This window comes from Morone saxatilis, unplaced genomic scaffold (assembly GCF_004916995.1).
Source record: "Morone saxatilis isolate NCDOM2014 unplaced genomic scaffold, NCSU_SB_2.0 Contig17, whole genome shotgun sequence".
Lineage (NCBI taxonomy): Eukaryota > Metazoa > Chordata > Actinopteri > Moronidae > Morone > Morone saxatilis.
The window spans coordinates 468,688-488,872 of NW_023339729.1; the positions used below are offsets into that span (position 1 = coordinate 468,688).

A 20,185-nucleotide genomic window follows, 5' to 3' on the forward strand; every position below is an offset into this window, starting at 1 on the left:
GATCAAGAAAAACTTTTTGATTTTAATGAAACATTTCTGTCTCATCTCAAGTGTCTTGGGATGGACCTTCTGACACAAGCTCTGTACCGCTCTATCTTGCCCCTGATAGTAACAGTGCCTTACATACTTGACTCGAGGACTTGAAGGATGCCAGCAACAGCTGCTAGTTTCAGGGAAAAATTTTGTTTGGTCAGCAGACAATATTTTTGTTTGCATAATGCTAGCTAGCTTATCCCCAGTGACTACAGTCTTCTTACAGTGAAGCTGTGAGGTTCACACACACACTCCAACTATGAGTTGGAATGGCGAGAAGAATGGTAAATGGACTTGTACTTGTATAGCGCCTTTCTAGCCTTCCGACCACTCAAAGCGCTTAAATGAAAGTATACATCTACTGTTACTGTAATTAAAGCTTTAAGACATTACAATGGTATTCATTTTAATTGCAAACGTAGCATAGGTTAGAGAACAGTAGGATCAAGTCGCATATAAACTATTTAGATAAAATAAATAATTGGTATTTTTTTATTTTCATGCCAACAGAAATTAAGATAATAGCTTATAACATTTATAACATTTTTATATGATATGAATATTTGAAATTAAACATTTGTGTGACTGAACTTTTGTTACAGTATTTTCCTGATGGTTTATCACATCTGTCTTTTGTACCTGAGTGTATGTATGACACTAAAACAGAAGAGTGACATGCGTTGCATATGTCCAGAGTCTGTCTCTATGGCCTCCTTGACAGTGGGACTATTCGACATGTCAACTGGACCTTCAGTAGTCCTTCATTGGCTCTGCTGGCCCCAAGATAAGCCAAACTGAGAACATAAACAAGGTCCCCCCAGAAATGTGAAATTAGATATTTAAAAAACGTATATTTTAAGATTTATTTTTCATCAGTTGCTGATCAAGACTTAGTTATTTCCAAACTCTACCTTGGTATCCCGTCCTCTGCAGATACACACTTTAAAGCATTACAAAGGCTTAATATATTATCTTTATCGTTTTAATTTTTCGTTTAATTAGTTTTAAAATACACAAATAAAGAACAATACTGACCATGTTATGGTACAGTCGGGCTGCCGTATGTGTATGTACAACTTAAAATGCTAGAAACGAGAACGGATTCATCTCACTTGTGTTGGTGCTTGCGTGCGCGCGCGCCAACAAGTCTACTTAGCAGGCCTACTGACATTAAAGAGAAGTAAACAGACTGGGCTGGGTGGGGGTCTGCCATTGGTTGACAGAGGCTCTGAAGTCTGTCTCTCCTCCCCTGTAGTAAAGATGACGTAAAATTCAGACTCTCTCTCTCTCTCTCTTTCTCTCTCTCTCTCTCTCTCTCATACAGAAAAAGTGGCTTTACCATAGCTCAGTATCAACCAGCCAGTAGTGTCCAAGTGCCGGCCCAGACTGCTCCTGCCTTGCCAAACGGCCCTGTGGCTGACAGCTGCTGACTCACAGAGGAGGATGAGATGAAAACTGAAAGGAGAACAGAAGGAACCCGCAGTGTGACTTTCTAAAAGAAGAGGAGGAATAAGCGCTGCTGTAATTTAAGGAGAAGAAAAGGAACAATGTCTTAGAGGAGGAGGAGTTGTTCAGACAGAACCAAGAGGCCTACAGGGCCACCAGGCTGTAGACAGGACAAGCCTACTTGTGGCACGGAATACCGACAATCACGGTCGGGCCAGCGGGCTGTTGACAGAAGGCGCTGTGGAGATTATTCAGGATGCAGTCATCTGCTCTGGGCAACCGTTAAACAGCAGAGGCGACTTTACTTCTGCAGCATCCGAGAAGGGATCGCGTGTGTGAGTTAGTGTGTGCGCGCGTGCAAGAGAGAGTGCGTGTACGTGTGTTTGTGCGCGTGAGTGCGTCTGTGTTGTGTGTGTCACTATGAGTCTTGTCTCGGGCTTCCCTCACCACCCGGTCATGCACCACCACGACAGCCACCACTATTCCCTACATGCGGCGGCGGCCGGTCGGTGTCATGAGGACACTGGGGCTCCTCCGTACTTTACCAGCTGGCTGATAAGCCACGCGGATATGTCTCCCACCGAGTATAGTCTCGCGCCCGGCTACAGCCCAGAGTACCATGGCAACAGTGGCGGCGGCTCTACAGGCGGCCTGGACCCCCACCATCACCATCATCATCACTACGGACCTGGCGGGTTGGTTCCGGGGCCCGGCACCATCTCGGTGAACGGAGCCACGGTCGGCATGCACCACCACCACACACACCCTCGGACCGTGAAGCGGAGACCCACGGCCAACCGTAAAGAGAGGCGGCGGACCCAGAGCATCAACTCGGCCTTTGCGGAGCTGCGGGAGTGTATCCCCAACGTCCCGGCCGACACCAAGCTGTCAAAGATTAAGACGCTGCGACTGGCCACCAGCTACATCTCCTACCTGATGGACATCCTGGACAAGGACGGACAGCACGGAGACACACAGGCCTTCAAGGCCGAGCTGAAAAAGACGGAGGCTCGGGAGGAGCGGAGGAAGAGAGAGGCGGTAGGTGAACCGAGGCTACCTACTGCTGAATTCAAATAAAGCCACCTAAAATTAAAATAACATCAGAGTAAATATCTTCATCAGATATCAGATGTGATCAGCTGCCATAACCCAGAGTGTTTCCTGTTATGGGTTAAACTAAAAAGGAACGCTTGTTGACACTCCCGTAAGGCGACGGTTCTTGTTCAAATTCTATGTTTTAGGGGGAAAGAAGACCTAGGCCTAGGCAACAGTTTAAAATACTTTGGGTCTACAGCTTAATTAAAGGACTTTTTCCAAATATTCAATTCGGCATATGTTAGCAGTGGATCAGTGGACTCATTAACAGACCAGTAATAGAAAAAAAGAAGAGCAACAGCCTGAAACAGTTGAGAGTTCAGTGGATTAGTCAGCAAGCTTTTAAGGACCTAATGTGATGGAAAGATAAACATAGATAAAGTAGAGCCCAATTTCATTAGTCTTATTCCTAACTGACAACTGCAGTCACCTTTTATTTAGTTAGTTAGTCAGTTTTGGCTGTTGACCTAAATCAATAGGTAGCCTTTGTACAGTGTTGCCATTTTTAAATCGAACTATTCCTTCTTTATTTTAATAGTTTATCCCACGAAGATTAACCACTGAAGGTCACAGTTGTAAACACCTCTTCATGAGGTTTGCCGGTAGTCATCGTCCGACAGCAGAGCTGCAGGCCTGCAGCAGTGGCTGTATGAAAACGTTGTATCAGAAACAACATGTCTTACGGAGTAAGAATGCACGGAGTGCTTCTATTCGACCTTGAAATGTGCCGTTCATGTCGCATTAGAACAAAAGTGTTACTAAAAGAAATATAGGCTACTATTTGGTATAAAAAAATCTTATGTAATTTCTAAAATATTGGCCAACTCAGCTTTAAAAAAAATGTCATTACAAATCAGTTTTGCATGGCATATAATCCTAATATAATTATAATTCAACTTTTTTTCCTTTTGAGCATAAATACTAAAGAAGAAAAAAGAAATGACAAGGCTGTTAAATATAACGCCGCTTTCTGTTATGCCGCATGTTGACTGGACGGGACGGCTACTAAAAGAGTGTTCAACTTCGCTTTGATTATTTCTCTGTGATGATGCGTTGTAAACATTTTCTACACCAAGACAAAAAATTAAATTTGTCTTATTTGTCATTGCATCATCATTTATTTATTAGAATATAGTTGGCTCTCAATATTGGTCATATAGGCTAATTTACATCTGTTGCCAAAGCAGCAGCACAATGTGATTAATAATAGAGCTGAAATATAAATTAGCAAACCGTTGATTTTTATCTTGACATAATTAGCCTATATTCACGGACGGATCTAGAGAATTATTCAGAGGCATCCTTTAAGGGGTGGCAGAAATATATGCTCATTTAATTTTAAACAATCACATATATCAATATTTGCTTGGGAAAGCCCCCAAATGAAGATATTTGAATTTAGAAACATTACATTATTCTGGCACATTATAAATTAATAAATTGTTTTATTTCCAAATCTTCAGACATTTTCCCAAACACATGTCTGTTTTCACTGAATTTATGTGTGAATGTAAAATTCGGCCATAACAGATTATTAAATTAATTTCCATTTTTTAACATGTTATTTTTTTTTTTTAATAATCTGAATTAATGTGTTCAATTTGACACCAAACTGGGATGGCCAGGCATTTTTTTACCCCTCTAGATCCTCCCCTGCCTTTTTTCATCAATCAATTATATAAGTAGGTTTGTCTGTCATCTATGGAGACTCTCTAGGACCTTTACATTTAGACCTCCAAAACCAGCTTCATGTAGCCTACCATTGCATACAATTTCAATTTAATTCAAGTAGCTTGTATGTGTGCCATACAATGTTGCCAAAGCAAATAAACACATACAAATACATATACATAAACAAAATAAACAAACAAAAGGAGCTGTTATAACGTATAAAGACACAATAAATGAATTATTAATTAATAAACATTAATTGTTAGCCTATACTATTACTACCTATAGGCCCACTAATCTACTGTGTTGTATCCTTTTTACGTGAGTGAGGATGTAAAACTAGCAGAGTTAAAAACAGCCAGCATACACAAGAGAGAGACAAAGCAATACAGGCTTCCCCTGTGACAGAATCACACACACATACACACCAATGCAGAGTACTATAGTACAGAGTAATCTTATAGCTGATTTATTTGGGGGATGAATTTAAAAAGCCAGTGAAGCACACAGGCATCCGCTAAAGAGAGTGTAAACAGTAGTAAACAAAGTGTGTTTACACATTTTTATAATGGACACTTGACTCCTTAACCAGCCATTACGTATTTCCTCATACAGCTGAACCATATAAACAAAAAGATTTTACACAATAATGATATAGTCCAAAATGGTTAAGACTAACTGTGGAGCCATAAGATTGGTTGCCATCCTTAGACATCTTGGAGCCAGGAGGGGCCAGGTCCAGCCATGCAGACCCACCACTATTATTCCTGCTTTTTGATGGTTTGGTCCTTACAGCATGCTATATTATCCACATAGTTTTGTTCCCAGCATATGCTGTCCATAGCCTATGGCTTTACAAGGTCCCACAATCGCTAAGGATTTGTTGTTTCCTATTTAAACTGTCTTTTACTTGACTTTTGCTTTCACATGAGCACATCCACATTTAGTGGCATGAATATGCACGTGCTCTTTTTGTGTACTACTATATACAAACAGAGCCAAGCATCATGTCACTGATACATGCTCTGCCAGCCTTTTGAACACATATGTTTTTATATATGTATGATAAATGGCTATATCTTTTTCAGAGCTAACATCAAGCTTTAGCGCAGCAGGGAATTGTGTGTAGAAACAAACAATACATATATAACAGATCAAAATATAGTGGAAAAGAGCAGAACAGAAGAATTATTTCCTGTCTGTTGCTTAATGTGCTGCCTATAGGAAGTGTTGTGCATAATTGAATCCAGAAAGCATTTTTTCCTCACTTTTCAAGTTGCAATCACTAATAGGAGGATGTAGTCCTGTTCATAACTCATGTCAACTCTCTCATGACACTCCAGTCCTGAATTCAAATACAACTGAGAAACTTCAGTTTATCATAAAATGCATCATATGCATCCTTTATTTGTTTAATCGATTGAGTAACTAAGTGAGTTTGATTCTCAGTGCAGCTGAAGTTACATGGCTTATGCTCCTCAACCTGCACTTATCTTAATGAATGAGTAGGAATTTAAAGAGGAAAGCATGTCTAAGCTTGCAAATAAGGAGGGACTCTGACATTATTTTACATTGTATGTGCAAGGGAGAATTAAGATATAATTTTTTTTACAATTTGTTAGATTTTTTTCTTCGGCCACACTGTTTTTGTCACTGATTACAGTCATGGCTTAAACATGCTGCTTCAATGTGGGTTTGTTTAGTTTGCTGTACTACAATGGAATAATCCAATGATCTAGTTTGTGCAAAATCGAGTTCATGTAGACAGGGACAAGACAGATCTGTTTTGGTCAGTCACTTATTTTAGGCTACCCTTTGAATCCATGCTTTTTATTATAAATATGTGTGTGTGTTTTTCTTTAGATCATCAGAAAAGATTTCTGATCGAATGATTTAGCCTTTGGTGACAAACCTGCATGTTACTGACTGAGTCACAGCACATATTTTTATTTAGTAGCAGTGTGAGGTTTTTCAGAAAGCATTTTCATTGTGCTCTCTGTGTCATGTTTGATTCCATTTTGCAACTGTAAGTGACACAGAGTAAATGTGCAGTAAACCTGCTTGTAATTCATAAAGGTGACATGTCTGTAATAATAACATAAGATAAACTATTGTGTGTGTGTGTGTGTGTGTGCGTGCTAGTATAATGTAAAATCATAATTCTTTATTCACAGGTCCGATTAGTATTTTAATATTTTCTTCTTCTTCTCCTCATTGCTGTTATTATTATTATTATTATTAGTGTTGTTGTTGTCTTATCTAAATTGATAAGCTGTTTCTGTTTAGGATACTAGTGTAGAGACAAAAGAACAGATCGCGCTGTTGCGCCCGATGAGGACTATAATAATATAGAAGAACATTACACAAAGAAAAGAAGTGGGATTGACTGTGAATCTCGGCTGTTTAACTCATCTTACTCCTCCACATGTTATTGGAACTTGTGGATGCATTAACGCAAAAATAATTAATTAATAAAAAGCATATTTGCCATTTTTATTTTTACAGCTCGATTAGACTTTTTCTACACGCACACACACTACACACACACAGTGTCGCCCTGCATTCAAAGTGTCAGTTTAACGCAAACCGTCTTATTTTTAATTATATATTTTATTATTTTTTATTTTGTTTAAATTATTTTAAGTAGGTTTAATAGCAGGAAACAAAAAAACTAGTGAAGAAATCAAGAATAAAAGCATTATTATTTATACAGAATTGAGTTGGTAATACGCTTACGTGTGAAGCGTTCAAATGTAGCCTAGGTTGTGCTGGATTGGATGGATGGTATATTGTTCACAACATATTTGCAGAAAGCAAGGCTTTTTTTCAGCGTGAAAAGACGGACTGGACCTTCAACATATTATTACACCATATACAGCAGGTTATATAGGCTACATCAAACACGTCACTCACAGTGACAGTGATGGTCCCGGCCGGTATTATCCTCGAGTGTACAGTGTGTAGACAGTAACTCAGCGCACTGTGAATCAATTTTTAAATAATTAAACATTTTTATAAATTAAATCATTTCCAAATCGTCCTGTGGTCCTGAACGTACTATAGCATCGTCTATCTTGTTTTTTTTAGTATTATTATTGTTGTTGTTGTTGTTGTTATTAAGGACAAAACGTCTACAGGCAGTGTTAAAGTAGAGGGATTACAACAATAAAAAATAAGGGTGGTTGGCAGTCTCCTGGTGCGCATATTTGTACGTGTATTTGTAGAAAAGGAGAAGAAATCATCATTCATTTCATGCAATTTTTTCATTGCATAACTAGCAACATATAAAGTTATTCCATGGTGCTGTGAAATTATATTAATATATGTTTGATTAGGCTAAACACCGCTTCAGAGAGAGCTGTTGGCAGTGGGAAACCGCAATTCTTAACAGGCTAAGAATTTTCTTTATAAAAATCAAATATATTATTATTGTGAATAATAATGATAATAATGTTTTTCCTTTTAGTTGATACTGCTCTTTACAAGATAACATCAGATTGTTTTTTGAACATTTATGAAACAACCTGGAGAATGTATTCATTAAAATGGTTTTAATGGTAAAATGGCAAAGACAGAAAAGTACAACGGTTTCCATCTATCAACGTGACCAATGTATATAACAATAAATATCACGTGTCTACAGGTGGAGATTCCAAAGACAACATCATCTTCATCATCCTCATCCTCCTCGTCAGCGGGCGATAAGAAGAGTAAAGGGCGGACAGGATGGCCTCAACACGTCTGGGCTCTGGAACTCAAACAGTAGCGCCCTCTGCTCTCTGTCCCTCTCCGGTCCTCGGGGAGCGGGACGGGACAGCCCTGATGACTGTAGCCGCAATCATAATCATCTCTGTGGACCTTCCCGTAGCACGGTGGACAGGAAGAAAGTAACAGTTTACTATTGGTTTGCTTATTGGTTGGAGTTGCTGATAGAACATAACTTCAAATTGAGAACTCCACCACCTTTCTGCCTTTTGTTCTGTGTAAGACCTTGAACACTGATCTCCTCCTCAAATTTCTCGAGAAAACAACACCTAGCCTAATGAAAATATCACATATTTCTGTAAGCCCATTCCCGCCAGTAATATTTAAAAAATGGGTTGATGAAATGATACCGTTCATGTTTAGTCAAAATGATGGGGAAGATAATCAAAATGAAATAAAAAGTCCTAATTATGAGTTAAAGTCAAAATTACTAAATAAAAACATAATTATTAGATAAAATTATGACCGACATAGTTATGACTTACCATGGGGATATTTTTTTTATCAAGGCGAAGTTTTCATATTATATTTTATTATACTGGCGGAAATGGGCTACTATACTTCCATACATATTTCATGTTTATTTGAAAAGTTTGGAGATTTGAATTGAAAAACATTTGAACAGAAAAAGCAGTAGCCTATTTAGGGCTTCAATAAAATGTATTATCTTTCCTTAAGACACCATATTTTATGTCAGTTGGAACTTTGGCTATGGGTTAATTTAAAATACAATAAATGTTTATGAGCTTGAAATATATGTGCGTTCGAGGTAGGAGAGTTGCAAATACTACATTATCTATAACCTTTGACCTCGTGAATCAACTGACCACTGTTACGCTCGCTCCGCTTCTGCTCCTTTCTGTCTCTCTACAAGCCCATAAAAGCTTTTAAGTTATGTTCTACCAGGTGTGTACGTTGCGACTGAGAACAGTAGCTTTATATCAGTTAGATTGTGAAGAGTCTCTCTTCCTTCCGAGGGAAAACAGGAGTTGGGGTTAAAAACACAGACACACGACGTGCTCTGAGCTTTATTTAACGGAATATATTTATGTGCAATGTGGCCGTTAGAAGGACCGAAACAGTGGACATTTTTACTGAGTATCTTTAAAGCGACAATGTATATGTGAAGTTCTCTCTCTCTCTCTCTCTCTCTCTCTCTCTCTCTCTCTCTCTTTCTATCTATCTCCATTTCAATCTCTCTTTCTCTTCTCTCTCGCAATTTTCGGTTGTAAATGTAATGACGTCACGGTGGTGAAATGTCCGTGTTGTGGCGTAAAATTGTGGTGGGAGTCTAAATAATGCTTAATGTGGGATGTAAACAGTGTCATGAACTGAATAAACCACCATCTGGTTACGTGGTAACTGATACAAACTGACTTCTTACATTCTCTGCGCAAATCCATTCAGATCTAGAGAAATAATCATGGGGTGTCCATAGGGTGGCAGGCATATATGCCGATATAATCAGAAATAATCACATGTATCAATATTTGTTGCAAACGTCCCAAAATGAAGATATTTGGACTACATGTCTTTTTTCATTGAAACAGTGATGGGTGCAGGGTATACACTTTTTGCTAGGATGGCAAAGGCATGACATAGTTGTGTGTATGGAGTAAGGAATACAGAATACTCAGAATGCACAATTCTGTAGTTGACACTGTAGTCTGTGGGCCAGTATTGATTGCAAAATCTGAACATCTTCTGTCTAATGTAATTTCATAATGATCCTGAAGTCAAGCAGCATAATATTACTGGCACATCTTTTGGGTGAGTTAAATATGCAAGAGTAGTCTTACATAACAACTATTTATACCACAGGGTGTTTATCCACTGAACGTAAGCCTATCATTTAATCATTAAATTAATGTTGTGTTTGACAGCATTTAACACCAAACTGGGGGGGGGGGGGCAGCTGGGGTGGCCAGGCCTTTTTAGGGCTGGTTTTCTTAACATCCTTTTTTAGTCACTAAAATTAGCTTTTAACATTTTCCAGAAAAACACCTCTGGAGTTTTAAAAGAAAATATACTTTGTCTACCAATTAAGGGATTATAGTATGTGAAATTAAACATTTTGATTTTGTCATGTGTAGCCAAATATCTTCGCAGTGGAAACACAATATTTGCTGTGGAATCTGCCAACAGATACAAATCTGTGGGGTTTTTTCTTAACATACTAAATATAGTTATGGATTAAGAAAAAAATCTTTCCATATTTCAAAGTAGAAAATTAATAAACAAAAACTTAACCTCTTTTGTACAAGGATGCAAAATGGATCATAGTCTGAATCACATTTAATGGATGTTATATAAACATATTTTACATATTTTCTTTTACAATTAATTCTATTTAAAAAAAATTCTTAAAAATTCTTTGCCTCCTCCTCATGATTTCCATACAGAAGTGTCTTTCATCTGCAATGTATAGCTGAGCTCAATCTCTGTAACTGCAACTCTCCCATTGTCTCGCCACATTCACATCATATTGAAAGGAGGACAATATGACATATTGAATTGAATTGACATTGGAAATGTCTTTAATGTCCCCAAGGGGCAATTTGGTTCACAACCAGAGGCCACCCACATAACTCATTCGCCAAACCACACATAAGAACGTGCTACATGATGAATAAATAGAAGCTAATCACACATGTCACATTATATAACTAGTACTATATGATTAAAAATAATATTACAGAAAACAATAATAACTAATTTACTGTGACATTGGGCAGGGATTGAAGATGGTACCTATAGTTTTGTTGAGAACCCAGACAGCTTGATGGGTGTACAACGATGATCTTCAGGGTATCTGCGGACGGGTTTTCGGGAGGTATACTCGCCGTCCTGATGGTAGGAGCTCAGAGTGTAGTGGGTGAGTGATATTGTGGCTAGACCATGGGAGAGTTGAAGAATTTAACTATTTGCAACACACAGATCCAAGATGGTTTATCATAAATTCAACATTGAATGACATTCAGCTCTTATTTTGTAATCAGAATCAGTTGTTTCATTTGTGTGAGCACTACATATTACTTTGGGCAGCGGGTGGATTTATTGCAGTGTTTGCTCCCTGTGGTGACACACTCCTGTGATTTGTGACACAAGGAAATGGAGCCAAAAATTCTCATATCCCACTTGAATAATCACCATGAGGCCGATGTTCAAAAGCTGATTAACGCAGACAGGTGATAATCAAACTGAAATTTCAAAAAGTGATTTGAGACTATTGGCTTCTGTCCAAATATCTGAACTATGTCACACTATTGAGTGAACCTGTCCTCACTTTAATATCACTTTGCGTGGTCTCTATTTCTCCAGTCGATATTAATGCCTATAGTTTTGTTTTACGGTGATGTTTTCAACTGCACCTGCTGTTACAGACGATAGGCTCAGATTCATGTCAGATACTTCCTCCCTGCCAAGTCCTATCACGCTTCTGTAGCAAACTCTTGTGGTGCCTTTGCTGTGGCATATTGGGCATCCCACTGCGGCTGATGCACCTCCTCAAAAATGTAAAATGTCACACGGAGAGCTGTGATTGGTCAAACTTGTGGTTTCTGGTGCTGGCAGCATTTGTTGTTGTGAAGACCATACAGGAATGCTAAGGAATTTTCTTGCTTTCAGTAATGCAGGGTATTTACATTTTGAACTCTAGGGACATAATGAATATACAGCACTGCCTAAAATGTATAGCTGCTGCAGTACCCCAATAGTGTAGTATCATCCAACCTCAGTACCTCCTTACTTGTTGCTACAGTGTGATATTTGAGCTTCACTGTACAGAATGTATGTGCAGGAGTTGACACTAAAAGGATCGTTTTAACATCCGTCTGCTGGAAAGGTGGAAATTTCTCTGTGCTCATTGGAAATCAGATTTTAAGGGACGGGGCCTGCCAATTTCTGGCATCATAAATAGTCTGGAAGTCACTTCTGGTCCAGTATGCATCATCAAGTGTGATGTAGAAACTTGAAGCCACCAGTGCACATACACTAAGAATGGACTTTAAAGTGTAGTAGGAGACATCTTGCAGATTCTGAAAATTTTAATGACATAGAAGGAGTATGTGTCTTTTTAATGGTTTTAATCTGGAAATGGCAATTTGTGGCAAATTAATAATTCCAAACCAGTAAAACCCTTTAACAAATAAACCTCCCGACTAGTTTTGCAATGTTGACAGCTGAAATTGAAAACTATTGACACACTTCCCGCACATTACCACAGTATCTGATGGAGTTTTTCATTGATAAGGCCTTATCTGTCATCCCAGTTGGTATGTTGTTGGGGAGAGACAAAAAAAAAAAGAGCTTGAGAGGATTTATTTAGGTTGTGACAAACGGAAGATGTAATGGCCTGAGTCTGGCCTCGGGTGAAGACAGGAGAGCAGATAATTAGTGAGAGAGCTAGCATCAGACAGAAATGACCCCACAATGACTGGAGCACAAACATATAAAAATACACACTACAACCTAAGGAAGCTGTATGTCTGAGTCAGATGTAGGGGGCAATTAAACTAATGACTATGCATTTACAGTTTATTAAAGGTTCATTTTCTACTACAAACTGAGGCCAACATCTAAAAAAACCTCCACTAAATATTTTCCCTGAAACCTAGTAAAATACCACATACACTATTACCATTAGACACAACAATTATCTACAAATACATTGAACAAAATGCACATACTGCACATTAAGTATTATGGTCAACTGTGCTTAACATCTAAGACAAATGTAAGACAAATCACCTAATGTCCGAATGCAACATGCTTTAGTGTAGTCACAAAAGAAAAAACAAATGGAAATGCAATGGAAAAGGTATTAGTTTAAAAATCGTATTAGACTGCAAAACCAAGAAGGCAGAATAAAATTACAAAACCCCATCCAAGATACTCCAGTTGACTATTTTTTCTTGAGCATTACATCCAAAGTTCTTTAGTTCACTAGTTGTTCTCTTTACACACAATATTTGGTTATGCAGAAGTCATTGGAAAACTACTTGGCAGGTGATTGGACGAACAATCTGTCTATTATGTCTATCGCTGTCAGTAGAAAGAAAATACTCTCCAGTTCTGATATAACTGATGCTAACAGTGACACTAACACTAACCTCTTTAGCAGCCGCCAGTGCTGCCAGCCATCCAGTCACTTTTGCCTAGACACATCATCATTGATGTTGGGTATTTCAAGCACTTTCCCCCATGGCAACCTAGCTAAGGCTGTTACTTTACAGCTTGTTCTGAGGATATGATGCTGAGAGCAGTGTAGACTTAGCCCTATGAAGTCTCAGCAAATAACCTCCTCAAGTATGTTGGGTTTCAAGGTTGGCTCTACAGTAGTCATGGATCCCATTTCTGATAAAGGGGTCATCACGGATTATCCATAAGCCTACACAGTAAAAAGCAAAAAAACAAGGAAAGGATAGATAAGAAATTAAATATTGCCAGCACCAGAAATGTGATTCGGTGTGGTTTTACCTGCCTGGTTCCACCTTCTTGCCCCCATTAGGTCCAGTTGTCTTATTTCTTTTTGCACGTGTTGGTTCTGCCCCCATCAATGGATGCCATTACATTGCTCTAGATCACCCTTTTCCAATGTCCTGAGGGGTTGCAGAGGTTCCAGACTTGCTCTTTCCTTGGTCACCACCCCCACCAGGACTCCATGTTGTAGCCTTCACTCCACCTTCACTCTCAGTATTGTTGCACCTTCATCACAAACCAGACTTAAAACACCTCCTTGACTCACTTTCTGTTTAGGTGGATTTTCAGTTCCGTGGTAATTCTGAAGATCCCAGCGCTCCTTAGCGATCTTAGTCATTTGGAGGACTAGGGAAATTCGTATGAAGAGTCAAATGTGACCATGTTTTGTTCAGTTTTGCAAACCAGCTTCGTTAAAAATAATTTTAACCTGGCCTTGCCTGGTCACACTAGTTATATTACAGATAAAGAGTACTCTAAAATGTGTTGTTGAAGAAATTTGAGGAGAGAAATAAGCAATGTAGTGATAGAATCTAGATTCATATTTGATCAGTACTGCCTAGTGTGACTGTTTGATCTGAGTTTAGTGCGTTGCACTGGATGGACTCACTAGCAATTCAAGAAGATTTGAAAGTAAAGATTGAGACCATAAACTCATTAGGAAACTGTTTACTGAGCTAATAAATCAAGTGAGAAGAAGGCTCATTTCTCCGTAAGGCTCAGTTCTATCAGGGCGGCTGTGGCGCAGAGGATTAGGGGACAACCCCCAATCAGAAGGTTGTTGGTTTGATCCCCGGCTCCTCCTGCCACGTGTCGAAGTATCCTTGAGCAAGTGCTCCACGTGTGTGAAGTGTGTATGAGTGAGTTTTCTGTTTGATGGGCTTTGCCATCACTGAGTGAATGTGTGTGAAAGGGCGAATGTAAAAGCACTTTCAGTGATGGAATATTTGTCCTCCTGTGCTCGAGATGTTTAAATCTTTTTGTACTTCACAATATTACTCACCAATAAGACAAGATTGCACACATATACACACACACTTATCTCCCTTTATGTCTCCTGTTTGTCTATCTAAGTGCAGTCGACTGGCAAACCTGATAGATGAAATAGAATTTTTCCCTCCGATAATACCAAAACATCTGGCAGCCATTACCTCATGCAGACCCCTCCCTTTCTCCCTCACTCTTCCTCCTCCTTCTTCCTCTCCCATCTCTCCACCATTTTGTGCTGCTGTGTTTCCCTTCCACCAGAGGGGCCCAATTCTACCAAGTGACCAGAGCTTTTTTTTTTGTCTTTGAAGGTCCACTTTGGCCCTGAAAAACCAAGGTTATGATGATCCTAAAGCAGCTATAACCCAAACTGAAGATGACAGCTGTGCTTTACTGGTGGCAACTGACATTAGTGCATCAGTGGCAATTGTGGCTGCAGATTATTCTTCCCACACCACATTAGTGACTATAGAAAATGCTCTGCAAGTTACTTTTGATGCTTGAGAAGCCACTGATTATTTGGTGGCTAGTGTAGAGCATTATTGGCCACAACAGTGGATATAAATATGGTATATTGTTGTAAACATGAGCAACTACAGCAATAAGAAAAGCGTGTAATGATGATTTTAATGTGAAAAGCAGTATGTTAAGGGTAAAATGGAAAAAGATTGAGAGGCAGAGGAGAAGAAAAGAGAGGTAAAGCAGAGGAGAGCGTCGGCCCTTGGCAGCACTTGAAACAAACCCCCAGGTCATTCTATTCCCTTCATAACTGCTATGTTGCTATGACGCAACACACACACATACACACACAGAGGCATGCAGCACATACAGACAGATAGGGATTCCCATCAAAAGAAACTGTGACAAAATGTGTTTTTTCTTCTTCTAATCAGCTCTTGCCATAAGGGGGTGGGGGGTATTGGATTCATTAGCAGCCAAACCAAAGACAGCCTGCCCATTGTTCCCCTTTTATAGATGGCCAGAAAAAAATTAAAAGAGAAAAAGAAAGGAAACCAGGAACCAGGAAATAGAGAAAATTATTGGATTAGGATTAGGCCTGTGGAGAGCAATCAACTGCACAGCCCACAGTTTGGGACACAACATGGGTCACTCTGCTTTTTCCAGCTCAGTGCCAACACAATGAGCACAGTAGTGTCCTTTCACTCTTGTTTGTTTGTGTTTTATTCATTTTTTTTAGCCTGAGTTGAGAATGAAGTCCAGATGAACCCCCATTTATGCCAAAAATGAATTTTCTTTGTATTTTGGTATCAATATCCTTTTTTTTTCTTCCTGTAAAACAAAATACAAAAAAATGTTAGTGATATGGGTAAAAATTAATCATATTTTAGAGAAGGAGACAATATATTCTTGTTTTCCCTCTGACATCCTGTGTGTAGAAATTTGACGACAGTGGTACCGAGGTGATTTACTGAGTTTCCTAATGCTAAAAGTAGCTAACTGCCGCTAACAGTAATGTTAGATGCCATTAGCTAGTTAGCTCTTGCAGCTAATATTAGCTAACTCAGGCCTGAGGTGCCAGGAGCTAAACCCAATGTAAAAAACACCTCAGTATTTTATTCCCTGTCGTCAAACTGTCCTCTGTTGGCATCAGATGCGGTATTCAGACGTAAGGGGAGGAAACACGTAAGTGGAAGCAAACAACGCTCTGCTTTCAGTTTCATGTGCAGCCATTGGAAGGGCAATGAATCATCCATGGGGTGCTGTGGTGCAGAGGCAGAGCGGGTCATCCCTAATCGGGAAGGTTGTTGGTTCGATCCCCGGCTTCCCCTGTCCTATGTCGAGTATCGTGGTGCAAGATACTAAACCCCATGTGCATCGGTGTATCAATGCGTTGTTGGCGTTTGTTTCAATGGGCTTTGCCATCGCTGTGTGAAAGAGCGAATGTGGCACGTAGTACTATGTAAGCTGTGGTATGACGGGTTGCAAAATTGTATTTTACATATGTACTGTATAGATCTCATTGCCACATTTTGGAGGTAGTTTTACCTTTAGCACTTTTTCACAAGACCGGATAAATCTGTCTTTATATTGGTTATGTACTACAGTCCTTTAAAGTAGCTGTAATTAAACCTCTTCTTTAAAAGCCCACTCTTGATCCAAAGGTTTTAGTCAGCTATACCTCCCCTTTCTCTGTAAGATTCTGGAGAAAGTAGTCGCCCAACAGTTGTGTGACTTTGAACATAACAGATTTGAGGATTTTAAGTCAGGAAAGAACATCACAGCACAGAGACAGCCTTTTTGTCAGTCATTTTTAGCAGATTGATCTCAGTTTGTACATATTAACAATGAATCCTCTATGCAACACTAAAATTAGTTTGTTCCACAAGGATCTGTGCTTGGACCAATTAACTTTGATTGTTACGCAGATGATACCCAATTATATCTACTGACCAAGCCTGATGAAATTAATCAATTTAGCTTTATTTTTATAAGTAATAATTTTAAGCATTCCTTAATATAAAGGCATAACAGCTCCTCGGAATGTTGTATAGGGCACTGATTGATGTCCTCATACAGTCTAAAATATCAGTTTTTCAATATCAGAAATATTCAAATCAGTTAAGTTTTATTTTAATATAATCTCTTTTCTGAAAATGATTAAAGGAAAGAGAAAAACCCTAAAAGCCTTAACTGTATTAATTGTCATTGGGTTAGTGCAACAATCTCTAACTCATTTTAAAAGTTTCTAGAAAGACTGTCTTCTTAATTTAAAGATGTTTGTCAAAGTACAAAGAAGTGACATAAACAATTGAAACGTGTTGCTTTGATTTCAATACAGAGTTTTCTTGAGCCAGCATTTAGCAACTGCAGCTAAAGACTCTGAGCACTGCTTGTAGCTGCTTGGGCTAGGCTTCAAAACTTATTTTGACTCCCTAATTGCAAATTCAGTAAGGATGCAGATATTAATTTAAATTATCTTTGGAAGAAAAGCCATGACATGGATTCATTAGCACCTTACATTCACTGTTCTTTCCTCCCACACCTGTCTTTTATGCTCCTTTAATTGACTGTGGTGTGAGCAGGTCAGTTGTGCTGGCAATTTATTGTTCATTAGTTGCGATGTTGGCAGGTCTCCCACCTCTAAATCCTGGGTGGCCCTCTGCGTCCCTCAAAGTCAAACCCAGTAGTTTGTCTGAGGGGAGAACATCTTTAGCTGCTCTCTTTCAATCATTTCAGTCAAATAAATTAAAAAGTAAAAAATGTCTCAGATGTCAGGCTTTTGCTAGTGTGCTGACAAAAATGATCCTTTGTAGTGTTGTGTTTATTTACACTGCCATCACAAAATTGAATGAAAGTGCAATTTGTTGATCACGTTGTCAACAAGCTGCTCTTGCAAAGCAAAGGAGTGACATTATTTTGTGTGACTAAAACACAAGATGCCTCCTGAAGAATGCATTGCAGAGTAGAAAGATTAGACAGGGCAGATCTACAGAAATATTCATGGGGTGGCCAGAGAGTGACATGGAGGCTTTAAGGGGTGGCAGAAATGTATGCTGATTTAATTATAAACAATTACATATATCAATATTTGCTTGGAAATAAATGAAGATATTTGAACTCAAAAACATTACATTACATTATTACACTAAACTAAACTGTGGCCATTGATTTTAGCATTTTTAGTTTGGCAGCTGGGGTGACTAGGCATCTTTTAACCCCTCTAGATCCAACCCTGTCATTACAGAAGACTGACAGAAACAGTCCTGAGAACCAACTTTATCATGGAGCACATTATTAATCACAATACTAATGATGAATATCTAAATAAGTACATTTGTATCGTTGGGATTGCTAGAATAGAGTACAATTGTAAACCCTACGTTGCATAGATGTAGGAATGACAGTTGTGTTCCCAACTCACTACTTGTCAGCCCATGTGCTACATGAGCATCACTTACAATGAATAATGTAAATTTATGGAAAAAAATGAATCTTTATTTTAGATATGAATTTTCTCCTTCTTTTTTTTTTGTCAGACTAATTTTAATCCACAACTTGAGTATAAAAACACACAGTGGCTAGTCAACATGGATAAAAGCTAATTTAATTTTAAGAGGTGATTCAAAAAGGACAGTACTAACAGCAAATGTTTTCATCCTGGATTTGAGAAAAACAGACGGTTCCTGTTTGCAGATCTCAGGCAGACAGATGAAATAAAGCCAGGTATGACCCATGTGTAGCACTGATCTACTTGCTAGAGGCAAACAGTGCTGGATTTGTGTGAAAACGACACTCACTTTCATGCTTTTCACTGTAAGGAGACATGATCATTCTATAACACTCATGGGTCTGTGACACCCGATCTGGAAATGAGACTGTTGTTAATACAAATTGTCCTCCAACACTGGTTACAACGCCACCCAGAACACACACACACACATAAATCCTGAGACCACCCGGGTCTGGACAGACCACCAGGCCAACCAGTTCAACGCTGCATGTTTTTGATCAGCAGGTCTGGGAACACGCATAAAACCTGGTAAAAGGTGGACACACACACACACACACACACACACACACTCAAAGCTACACACAGACACACACGGACAATAATGGAGCCCTGGGTTTTATGTTTTAAGTTATGTCCAGCTGTGAATGCAAGTATAAGTGCGTGTGTGTGACATGATGAGAACTAATGGGCTGAGTGATAGAGGCACACACAGTGGGGTAGTGGGTGTGTGGATGGGGATTAACATGGGGACACCAGAAATATGTCAAGGTCTAATTAAAGCTAGGGTAGGTAATGTATTTTAGAAGCATTTTTTTATATATGTTGTAATTAGGGCCCGAGCACTGACCGTGTGAAGGCCCTATTGTAATNNCTATTGTAATGCAAGGAATTATTAGGGCCCAAGCACTAACGCGTGAAGTACAATAACTTAAACAACTGATGTAATAAATACCAATGTGGATGTGTCAGTCAGTAACATCAGTAGTGTAAATGTGGATGTGTGAGTAATATGAGGTGTAAATGTTGTCAAGCGAAAAACAAAGCAGGAACCAAACAAAGCTGAGAACGTGCTGCTGCCGGAAAAGGATGGAGCCAAATGAGAGAGAGCCAAAGCTAGGCCAGTGTTTTCCTCTTTTTGGACACCTGACCCTGGTGCTCCAAATCTGGTTGGCCGCTGATAGTACCTTCAAGGACATACAGGAAAAAAAACAATAACTTGTCCACCACATCAGCAAATCACCATGTTGGGCAGGGATCACAGACACCCCTCTTAAAGTGGGTGTCCCAAAAGGATCACTGACATACTAACAACACACCCCGCAGGATACATGACTGTAACCTCCCTTCTCAGGTACCCTTCAACAGGCAATATCAACTTTGAAGAAGACACTAATGATCAATCAATGCAGAGGAGCACAAGACAGTGCATCTGCAATAAGATTCTCTGTCCTTTATATGTCTTATATCCAGGTTGTAAGCTTAAAGAAACAACGACCACCACATCAGCCTCTGGTTTGCACATCTAAGTAAATGCCAAATTAATGGTGAGTTGTCCTTCAGCCAAACGGTCAAGGGCATAGATGCATTGAAGGTGTGAAAATGCCATGTGTCACTGTAAAATCAACCCAACACTATATGATTTATTGAACACTGAAATGTTGCAGGGGCATTCAACCCAAATGAAATGGAAAAATAACTGGTCTCAAACAAACCGACTTTCCACAACAGCGGAGTTGT

At 39.1% G+C, this 20,185-nt stretch overlaps 1 protein-coding gene across 1 annotated transcript; it reads left to right on the forward strand.

Annotated features, from left to right (window-relative positions):
- The first annotated feature begins 1,899 nt into the window (after positions 1–1,899).
- On the forward strand, positions 1,900–8,239 carry hand2 (heart and neural crest derivatives expressed 2). Its single transcript, XM_035660708.1, has 2 exons — positions 1,900–2,517; positions 7,889–8,239. The coding sequence occupies exons 1-2, from the start codon at positions 1,900–1,902 to the stop codon at positions 8,009–8,011; spliced, it is 741 nt and encodes a 246-aa protein (XP_035516601.1). The 3' UTR covers positions 8,012–8,239.
- The last annotated feature ends 11,946 nt before the right edge of the window (positions 8,240–20,185 follow it).